The 11,888-nt window shown below is 37.7% G+C and overlaps 1 protein-coding gene across 1 annotated transcript; it reads right to left on the bottom strand.

Annotated features, from left to right (window-relative positions):
- Positions 1–1,135: 1,135 nt before the first annotated feature.
- On the bottom strand, positions 1,136–1,858 carry LOC110882159 (formin-like protein 14). Its single transcript, XM_022130243.1, has 2 exons — positions 1,431–1,858; positions 1,136–1,142 (listed from the first exon to the last, which is right to left on the bottom strand). The coding sequence occupies exons 1-2, from the start codon at positions 1,856–1,858 to the stop codon at positions 1,136–1,138; spliced, it is 435 nt and encodes a 144-aa protein (XP_021985935.1).
- Positions 1,859–11,888: the final 10,030 nt, after the last annotated feature.

The raw sequence follows: 11,888 nt of genomic DNA, 5'->3' as shown, positions 1-11,888 counted from the left end.
TAAAATATATTTATTTGTTAATGATAACAAAATTGAACGAAAACATGCCATGTGCTAATTTTAGTTAAATATAACAACGATTAAACAAAATAGAAGTTACTTGTAAAATATATTAATTGTAGTTATCTGTATAATATTTTTACTTAGTTAATATAATATTTTTAATTTTTTTTTTTGAACAACAATATCCATTCCACACGAAAAAAGACAATTACAAAGCAATGGCAGGTAGTCGGGCAACAAGTTGCGCTGCCACCCTCTTTTGAATAGAAAAACCAATTCTACTAAATACAAAGTTTGAAACCTTTAGCGACGAAGAATTACTATTAACGACTTCTTGAACTCGATTCAAAAGTCGCACAGCGTCAGGAGCGAGACCACCAAAGGTATCAAATGCAAACGGGACAAACATATGTTGATTCTCCAGGCAGGCTTTCTCATGTTTTGCCACTTTGCTCGCCTCTGCCTTGAGCACCGCTTGCCCTACGACAAAGCCCTTGTCCTTGAGCCCGACAAGGGGGGAGACTCCAGTTAGATCTACACAAGCGTGTTTCCCCCCTTCCCATCCAAACACAAGGATGTCCGCCGGGCGTAAAGTGAACCTCCCCTCTAAGGGGTCAGTCAGGAAATTTACTGGAGCCTCCTTTAATTAGTTATTCTTAAGGTATTTTAAATATTAAAACGGAATATAATTTAATATTATATTTAGGTAGCATAAGGAATTATCATGTGACATTAGTTAGTAGTCCTTTATTAATATTTAGATAATAAAATTATTGATAACGATAATGGGAAAAATAATAACAATAACTCAAATAAGATAAACTAGTGGGCAAATTCCCGTACAGTGTTGTGGGTACTAAAGTTTGTTAGCCTTAATTTCTACGACTTATACATTAATATTCACTTCGAAAAATAATTCATGTCATAAAGTTGATAAAAATAAAAATGTAAAAACGACGAATCCAAAATTTTATAAAATATCACAATTTGTGGCGTTGTACATTCAGTTTTGATTACTTTTACATCATCACGAAAACTCGAATTCAAATTAAATTTACATTGTAACATGGATAAAAATAAACACGTTGTACATTCAGAATTTTAGAAAACCAAACTACTATTGTGTCAATTATCATAATCTGGTTATGCAAAATAAAAAAAAAAAATATAAGGAAAAATATAGGATTTAAACGATAAGTTTAACTAAAGCTAAGGGAGTCATATTGTAGCTCGAATTCTATATAAAATTCTCAGTTAAAACTGTCTGTTTGGTACGGGGTAATGGAATAGACGAGGGAATGAAATGGACGAGGTAATGAAATGGACGAGGGAATGCAATGGATCATTACCATTTCATGTTTTGTTTGGTTACCATGTGGGAATGAAATGAATTATTATTGTGTATTGTTTGGTAGGCAAGAAAAAACGAAGGAATAAAATCAACGGGGAATGGTGGCGGTCGATGGTAGTGATTATGGGTGGCAGCGGCAGTGGATGGTGGTGGCGGCGGCGGCGAGTGGCGGTGGAGGCGGCGATGGCGGGTGGTGGTGACCGGGGGGTGCGTGGAGGCAGAGGTAGCGGTGGCTGGTGGCGGCAGCGGTGGTTGGTTGGTTGTGGCTGTGGTGGTGGTGTCGACAGTGGCGGTGAGTGGCGGCGGCGACGATGGTGGTTGGTGGCGGCGGTGGGAGGCAACAGTGGCGGGTGAGTGGCGTTGACGGGTTGCGGGTGGAGGCGTTGGCGGGTTGCGGGTGGAGGCGACGATAGCGTCGGTGGTGGTGATGGTGGGTGGCGAAGGTGGTGGGTTGTGGTGTTGGTGATGAATGGTGCTAGATGGGATGGAATGAAAAAAAAACATGGGGAGTGGATGGAATGATTTTGAGGGAATATAATGACTTATGGAATGGGTAATTCCATTTCATTGACCAACCACACATCCCTTTCTTCATTCCTCTCGTAATGATTCATTCCATTCCGTCTCTCATTCCTGCATACCAAACACTACCTTACTCTAAAATCACCTCGACTAAGTGCTTCAACTACTTCTATCTTTGATGTGAACAGTAACTGTAAAAGACCACTGAGTGTCTCTTTTGCAATGTATATAATATATATTATAAATTATACTTTCACTTGTTATTAGTAATTGAAGATGCTTAACCTATTTGTTTGTCATTGCTTTATCACGGGTACGCAATGAGACGAACATGCCGATAAATAAAGCCATTCAATGTAAAATTACGAAAACAAGCTTTTTGACGATTTCAAAGGCAATGTTGGCCACCATGTAATTCTCTTCCCAACCCATGTTTCATGGCGTTAATTATTACATGTGCATGTAGTGGAATTAGTATAGTCAAACCGAATACACTACTTTCTATTCCATAATCCCGTGAATGATGTTAATCAAAACCTCCAACATTTATTTACCATCGGTATTTTTTAAATATACACTCCATATGTAAGTTCAGATAATAGTAAGAGAAAGTTTTCATGACATTACAGTTAATAACATGTGTATTTACGATTTTTAACAACGACAACACTATAAAATAAAAGACTTTTATCGGCTGATAAATATGTTGGTAATTTCTCAGTAATTTGTGGGTTAAAGTCTGTCAAAAATCCAGACATGTGTAATAGTTTTTTCAGACAAATCATGGATAGATATGTAGTGACGGATTTAGATATAAAAATAAAAAATTGTATTCGTATTTAGGATTAAAAAGTTGCCCTTTTAATTTAGTTTTTAGGGCTTAGGGTATTCGTCGGTAAAAATAATCATTTTCTTTAATAGGGGGTGTTTGGGAGTGCTTATAGAACTCCTTATTGACTTTTTGAAAAAGTCACTTTTCCCCTTATATACCTCGTTGTCAACACATGAAACATCATTTTGCAGCTTATAAGAGCATTCACATCCAATCCATCATATTTTCACCTTAAATTACACTAAAAAACATTAAATTTTCTCTCTCCTTTTCAATTAAATAATATTTTTATATCTTTATCATTACCTTTTCTCTCTCTTTCACTCACAACCACTTTCAAAATATATTTAAAAATTATAGGGGGTGTACAGTGTCCCCCCAAATATACAGATGAACAGTAACAATTTCTCTCCCCTCCACTCACAACCACTTTTTATACTTTTTATATTTTAAAAACACCACACACACACAATTTGATTATTTGGATGTGAATGCTCTAACTTTTCAAAAATCCAATAAGTCAATAAGTTGTTTCATAAAGTTTACCCAAACATGCCTTTAACTATCTGATGACAATTAAATTTTCTGTTTATTTTTATGGGTTTTGTGGGATTCGTTGGAAATGTAATGATAATTACAGACATGTTTTTTTTTCCTCTGTGATTTTCGTCCGTAAAAATCATTTTTCTGGAAATGTAATGAAATTTTTGAAATTGACTTTTACAAAATATAACCTATTACAACTATGATAAAACTTGATTTACAAAATGTATTCTCATGGGTGCAAAAAATACATCGTTCAAAAGTAGCTTAGTTCTACAAAGAGCAAAAACAAAGATGGGTGCAAAAAATACATCGTTCAAAAGTAGCTTACTTCTTCTACAAAGAGCAAAAACAAAGAGATAAACTGAAAAAATCGCATAGTGGCTTCACTTATTATATTTGCATTGTTCGACTGTCCCATCGATCATGGTATTGCTAAGTTCTTCAAATATGTTCATCTATTTACCCAACCCCTCTACAGTATATCCATACTCGATCCGTTCTATCGATTGTGGTTCTTGATCTTGTTGCTTTTTTGGCACAATTTTGATGTCCGTCTTGATTAGTTGATGCACGACACAAGCACCATATCGATCGTAGTTCTTCTGTCTAAGAAGTTTTTTTGATTCACTTGTTTTAGCTTTTGATTGTTTGGAGATCCTTGTTGTCACACCCCTTTCTAACGCGGAAGCACTAGGTGTGATCTTGAAAGGTTCTCATTGCATACGAATGGTAAACATACTACATGCTCATAAAATAACTCCAAAATGCCATTGTCATTACATAATCAAAACATAACATAAGTTTAGTGTTTACATCACACGACTAATAATTGTTTAAAAAGTTTACAACTTATTTTCAAAGACAACCACAAGGTTTTTAATCATTATATCACCATACGAGATGGAATATAACAATCAAATCTTACAAAAGAGGTATTGGAGTCTTGACACAACACATCTAAAAACATAAACGACATCCTGGAGCAAGAGTGAGACCACGCGTACATCCACTTTAGTAACCTGAAATACATGTAAGTTTTGGAAAATCGTCAACATAATGTTGGTGTGAATTCATGCAGTTTTGTGTAAACATTTAAGCATTCATTGTAGAAAACATGGTATGTAATTGTACTGAAATAAGTACTTCTGTAAATGTAAGGAATACGAGATCGCTAATGGTTCGCGAGGCCACTAACATATGTAACGACATAGGAAGCATCCAAACCAAAGGCATTTTCACTTGTCGATTCATGACTAGGGACACAAAAGCACTGCTTGGTAAAAGAGTGGCCAAGAGCGTGGTTGTCTGAAGCCCATTAGATCTAACCTTTTGTTCCGCAGTCTTGGTATGTAACTGATTAATGGTGCTTATGGCACCCTATACGTCACATAATCTATAGTATCATTCCTTAGTTTTTGTATTCTACGTACCACAGTACATGTATTTTCCCCAAGTTTAGAAAACAAGTAAAAGTTTAAAGTGGAGATATGAACTCACAACTTTGCGTATCCTGTGCCGCAAACTTCACAGGTTGGTTTCGTACCGTCATGACCTATACGTGTTCTATTAATGTTAGTCATTAGACTTGTATTACACAAGTACAAGTCACCATCTTTTGTTTATGTATATGTTCTTTGTATGTTCAATCTTTGTGAGGGTCGTGCCCTTGTTTGTCGGGTCTTGCCCGTACGTTGTATCGTGCACTTTTGGGTATGTATTGTAAATATATATTTCACTCTCAAAATATATATTTGTTTATAAGTCTTTTTGTCAAGGTAATAAGAGTTAAAAATAATTTATACTTTTAACTTTCCATGTAGGTTACTTATATTATTTTCCAAGAATAAATATGAGTATTCTACGAAATAATATTTGCAATATTATTTTTGTACAAGTATTCTTAGGAAAGTATACTTGTATTTTATGTGAATACTTGTGAATTTTGTATTATTCACCAAAAATCAATACTTTGATTTTTATTACTCTCCATAATTACATTTCTTAAAAATAATATATTTTTAAGTCTTGTAGGAAATATATATATTTTGTCATGTCATTAAATATATATAATCATTTTTGTTATCCACCCGTTTTTGTATAAATTCCATTACTTGGTAATGGTTATATATATTTGTCCAAAAATATATGTTTAAGTCCATAGTGTCCAAATTCCATAATATGTTAAGGAATATATTTTCATAAATATATTTTCTTGTATTTGTCCATGCATTCCCTTGTGAGGAATTTTGTATACTTGTATACTTATGTATTCTCATATATTTGTATGTGTATTTTTGTATTTATACTCCATGGGAGTATTTAATGTATTTTCAAGTTCCTAATACACTGATATATATAATACACATAATATACATTTAGCACAAAATTTGGTGATCACTAAATATATATATTTTCCCCTAAAAATATACATACTTAATATTAATTTTAACTTGAAGAAATCACCATTTCTTGACTTGTAATTTTACACAAAAATTAGGGAAACCTTGGTAAATATTTTTAGGTGACCTTTTAGGGAATAAGTTTCACCAGAACTAATTTTTTCTATGTGTCAAAATTTTATAAAAATTTTGACATAGTTTCCCCTAAAAATGGAGGTTTCCCATGTTTTCAACATGTGTTTATTTTTTCTTTTCAACATCAAAACAATTTTTTAACAATAATCATCAACAACATACACTAATTTTTCCATATGAAACATCATGGTGACTTGTTTCTTGTTAAAAATGTGCAGTCTTTTAGATCTACACTTTATATAAGACGATCTTTCCAAAAATAAGTGTTCTTGAGTATTTTAACAAACTTTTATGAAACTTTATTTCATTAACCAACTCATCCATGAGTTTAATGATCTTTAAAGTTTGTAAATCATGTTTCTAAAACCACTTTTATGTTTATTAGAAAGATCATTATTTTTAACATCATGTTTAACCATGGATCTTTCAAGATCCATGCTTAATAACTTTAGATCTTTCATAAACAAGCTTTATGTTAACTTTTTAACAAACTTTCCATGAGTTTTAGTTTCAAAAATTAGTTCTACACACACTTTATTACTTCAAGATTACAAGATTAAGCATCAAAATTCATTTTTCATGTTCACATAATGCTTCATATGTTCATCTTCAAGTTTAACCATGGATCCTTCAAGATCCAGGCTTAAACTTGTTAGATCCAAGCTTTAACATACTTGATCTAAACATAAACACAAGATATAACATCAACAACTTCATTACATACACTAAAATTTCATATAATCACTTGTTTTCTTCATAAATATGTTAGATCTTCTCATTTTTAACTTTAAAAGTTAAGTTGTTTAGATGGTGAAACTTGTACATAACATAAACATGAACTATTTTAGTGATCAAGAAGCTTACTACTAGCTCTAGTGGCTAGGGAAGTGGCACAAGAATGAAGAAGATGACTATGGAAGAAAATGAGAGGTTAAAAGCTCCACAAGGTGGTCCTTCAAGTTCCTACACTTCAAGCCTTCTTAGATGATCTCCTTACACCTTGTAGTGGCCTTGAAATGGTTGTAAATGAAGTGAAAAAGGTGGTGGTAGTGTGGTGTGTTTGAGACGAGAGCAAGGGAAGGAGGAAGAGGTGTGATGGTGAGTTAGGAGATGTTGAATGATGAAGTGATAATATTTTATGGTTTTATAAAATTCTAAAAATCTTTCAAGGCATATTTGTTGGAATATTCTACAACATAGGATCAAAAATAATCAATTAAACTCCTTAAGTGGGACCCTTGTCCCGACCGTCCAAAGAGGGGTGGGGGTAAAGTGTAACATTTCAATTGTTAGTTTCTTGATTTGGTTAGGATTTAATGGTATTAGTTAGGTAATTTGTGTATTTAATGTTTATGAGATGTAATATGATGTTCGATGACCATAACTAGCTTCGTAACACTAAAACAATGCTTCTAGTGAAAATTTGGTATTTCAGGTAGTGTCCGGTTGTTCGTTTTGTTACTGTTCGTTAAAGTGCTAAATTACGTAGTTTCACTAAGTATGAAGCACCATTTGTGACAGTTTCAATCCCCGACACTTTGTAAAATAATTATTCTGGACACTAATTCATAAATTCTGCATGATATTGTTGTGTTAAAAGCTGAACTATTGCTGAATTATGCTGATTTCAACATTTTAGGTAAGTTTCGGGTGCTTTTTAGTGCATAGATTAGCTTCCGGGAAGTTTATGTGTTAACCCTTGTATCCACACTTGGGTTTTAATGTATTTTAGATGTTGGACCAACTCCTAGGCCCTAATTCTATTGGCTGACTGCTTTCTGCAGAAATGCTGACATAGTGTGTCTTACCGGTGAGTTTACTAGTCTTTCTGACGCAACGCTTAAAGTAATGCACAAAGCAATATTTGAAGTATAAAACGTGCATGAATTCACATGTATAGCATGTAATCAGACAATGTTGACGCTTAAGCACATAATTGCAGATATTAAATAATAGTTAAATTTGTACGGAAATTACCGGTTTTGTGCCAGTTGTCATAGTCTCCCCTCGTTAAAAGAATTTCGTCCCGAAATTCATGTTGAGTTACCTCCCGCAGGAGCTTTCTCGAACAGGTGGGGGTACTTGGCTTTGAACCGGTCTTCGCGTTCCCACGTGTACTCAGGTCCATGCTTAGAGTTCCAACGTACTTTGACAAGTTTAATGCGAGTTCTCCTTGTTTTATGGATCTTCTAATCCGTTACCTCAACGGGTTGTTTTGTAAATCGGAGTGAGTCGTCGATATGCACCTCATCCGCAGGGATGATAACTGTTTCCTGGGTTGGACTCTTTTTGAGGTTGGACACATGGAACGTATCATGTACACCATTAATTTGTACTCCACGGTACCAATTCTTTCCAAGATCTTGAATGGTCCAATATATCGTGGATTCAACTTTCCACGTTTTCCGAACCTGACTACACCCTTCCAAGGTGAGACTTTCAGCAAAACCTTGTCTCCCACCTCGAATTCTAAGGGTTTCCATCTTTTATCAGCGTAGGTCTTTTGTCGATCACAAGCCGCCTTAATGCGCTCTCGGATCTGCATGATCTTGTCGGTTGTCTCTTGAACAAGTTCAGGGCCAATCAACTGCTTGTCTCCAGCGTTTGCCCAACATAACGGCGAGCGGCACTTGCGACCATATAGAGCTTCGAACGGTGCGGCTTTTATGCTCGTATGGTAGCTGTTATTATACGAAAACTCAATAGATGAGTATCCTAGCTACCGCCTAGATCCATAACACATGCGCGAAGCATATCCTCCAGTGTTTGTATGGTCCGTTCGCTCTGCCCGTCTGTTTGCGGATGGAAGGTCGTGCTTAGATCTAGCTGAGATCCAAAGGCCTCCTGGAAGGATTTCCAGATCCTTCATACAAAACGTCTATCTCTGTTTGAAATAATCGAAATAGGCACTCCATGACGTGCCACTATCTCCTTAAGATACAGCTCAGCAAGCTTTCCAGTGCTATCCTTCTCTCGGATTGGTAGGAAATGCGCAGACTTCGTCAATCGATCAACTATCACCCATATCATATCATGCCCTCTAGGGGTCCTAGGTAGTTTGGTTATGAAGTCCATTGAGATTTGCTCCCACTTCCACATGGGTATCTCGGGTTGTTGCAGTAGGCTAGACGGTTTCTGATATTCGGCCTTAACCTTAGCACATGTTAGGCACTTCCCAACATAAACAACAACATCGCTTTTAAGCTTCGGCCACCAATAGTATTCCTTCAAGTCTTGGTACATGTTGTCCGATCCTGGATGGATCGAGCATCTCGACTTGTGAGCTTCATCAAAGATGACGTCTCAAACACCGCCACAGAGCGGAACCCAAATGCGCCCTATAAAGTATAAGGTTCCCTCTTCGTTTGGCACCAATTTTTTCTCCATACCTTGAAGATATTCAGCTCTAAGATTCTCCCTCTTAAGGGCTTCTTGTTGAGCGTCATGAATGCGTGCAGTAAGATTCGTTCGAATAGTCATTTCCAATGCTCGAACCCTTAGGGTCTTAACCCTTTCTTTTCGACTTAACGTGTCTGCCACTACGTTTACCTTTCCAGGATGGTACTTAATCTCACAATCATAGTCGTTCAGCAACTCAACCCATCGTCGCTGACGCATGTTTAGTTCCTTCTGATCAAATATGTGCTGTAAGCTCTTGTGATCAGTGAAGATAGTACACCGAGTACCATATAAATAATGTCGCCAGATCTTCAAGGCGAATACCACTGCGCCTAGCTCCAGGTCGTGAGTAGTATAATTCTTCTCATGTACTTTCAACTGTCTTGAAGCGTAAGCGATGACCTTTTGGTGTTGCATGAGCACGCAACCCAATCCTTGACGCGAAGCGTCGCAGTATACCACGAAGTCCTCAGTGCCTTCGGGTAAAGATAGTATTGGTGCATCGCATAGCTTGTTTTTGAGAAGTTGGAAGGCTTCTCCCTGTTTATCACCCCAGTCGTACTTCTTGTCCTTCCGCGTAAGGGAAGTCAGCGGTTGAGCTATCTTGGAGAAGTTCTCGATAAATCTACGGTAATAGCCCGCTAATCCCAAAAATTTTCGAACTTCAGTCGGTGTTTTGGGAGCTTCCCAATTCTTTATTGCTTCTATCTTTGCTGGGTCTACATGAATACCCTTCTCGTTCACGACATGACCAAGGAACTGTACTTCGCGAATCCAGAATTCGCACTTTGAGAACTTTGCATAAAGTTTCTCTTTCTTCAGTAGTTCCAAAATGGTTCTGAGGTGTTGCTCGTGCTCTTCTTTCGATCGTGAATAAATCAGAATATCATCGATTAATATAATCACGAATTTTTCGAGATATGGTTTGCAAACATGATTCATCAGATCCATAAATACTGCTGGCGCGTTCGTCAATCCGAATGGCATCCCAAGGAACTCGTAATGCCCATAACGTGTCCTGAACGCAGTCTTTGGTATGCTTTCTTCTTGGATCCTTAACTGATGATAGCTAGACCGAAGGTCGATTTTGGAGTAGTAGCTCGATCCTTGCAACTGATCGAATAAGTCGTCAATCTTCGGTAATGGATACCGATTCTTGACAGTAAGCTTATTCAATTCTCTATAATCGATACACATCCGCAGTGTTCCATCCTTCTTCTTCACGAACAAAACTGGAGCTCCCCAAGGCGAGAAGCTCGGCCTTATGACTCCTTTATCCAACAACTCCTGGAGTTGTGTAGATAATTCTTGCATTTTGGATGGAGCAAGTCGGTAGGGTGCCTTGGCTACAGGAGCGGCGCCTGGAACCAAGTCTATATGGAATTTGACTTGTCGCTGCGGAGGTAGTCCTGGAAAATCTTCGGGAAAAACATCAGGAAATTCCTTCACCACAGGAATGTCTTCGAGTTTTGGCTCCTCAGCCTTCTTATCTACAACGTGCACCAGGAATGCAACACATCCTTTCCTTAAGCACTTTTGCGCCTTCATACAATTGATGATTCGCAGAGGCGTGTCTCGTTTTTTCTCCATGTACGATGAGAGTTTCATCATTCACAAGAGGGATGCGAATGAATTTCTCATGACAAACAACTTCGGCCTTACTCTTGGACAACCAGTCCATTCCGACCACCACATCGAAGCTACCCAATTGAACAGGTGAAAGGTCGATACTAAATGTTCGCTCACCAAGTTCTAATGTACAACCCCTAACAGCTTCGCCCGATTCAACAAGTTTACCATCGGCTAGCTCTATGGAATAAGGAATATCTAATCTACTAGATTCTATTCCAAGCATGTGTTTAAATTCCATAGACATGAAACTATAGTCGGCACCAGTGTCAAATAGTATGGATGCAAAGTGATTGTTAACGAGAAATGTACCGGTGACCACATGAGGGTCCTCGCGTGCGTTCCTTGCTCCAATCACAAATGCTCGAGGCTGAGCGTTGTTCTCCCTTGGGCAATCTTTCTTGAAATGGTCCTTGCTACCACAACCAAAGCATCCTTGGTTCTACCCAGTTCCATTACCAATCCTGTTACCATTACCATTGCCATTACCGTTCCCATTCCAGCACCGTTTCGGTTTCCATTCCCGTTTCTGTTACCACTTCCATCTCCTTTTCCCCAACAGTTCTCAGTGCGGTGACCCAGTTTTCCACACTTGTCACATTTTGGAATGCGACAAACTCCTTCATGGTGACGCTTGCACTGATTGCATTTGGGCAGAGTGCCTTGGTATCCTCTGGTAGTAGCGTCATTCATAGCTACAAGGGCTTTCGCCTCCTTAGGCGGGTTGGGGTCACGTTTCTTGTTGCTGGAACCCTTGATGTTGTTACGCGTTGCTTGATTCAGATTCGAATGCTTCCTCTTCTTGTCACCAGACGACTCAGCATGCGTCTCGGTTTTCTCAGTAGGTTTTAGCGATAACTTCTTCATACGGACAACATCCTCATTAAGGCTGACAGCCAGAATTACAGCCTGAGTGATCGTTGTGGGTTTTTCCGCAGTTACCATGCTGCGAAATTCCGGAGCCAATCCCCAGATGTAGCGCTCAATGCGCTTAAATTCGGGAGTCACCAGATAGGGGATCACTCTTGACAAATCATGGAACCTTCGAGTATAACCAACAATGTCTGCACTT

Source organism: Helianthus annuus, chromosome 10 (assembly GCF_002127325.2).
Source record: "Helianthus annuus cultivar XRQ/B chromosome 10, HanXRQr2.0-SUNRISE, whole genome shotgun sequence".
In the NCBI taxonomy this organism is placed as follows: Eukaryota; Viridiplantae; Streptophyta; class Magnoliopsida; order Asterales; family Asteraceae; genus Helianthus; species Helianthus annuus.
The sequence above is the reverse complement of the archived record's forward strand: the minus strand, read 5'-3'. Positions and strand labels throughout refer to the sequence as shown.

Bases quoted from the DNA above. Each gene is read 5' to 3' on its own strand.
- LOC110882159 (XM_022130243.1), bottom strand. From the start codon at position 1,858: ATGTTTTTTTTTCATTCCATCCCATCTAGCACCATTCATCACCAACAC.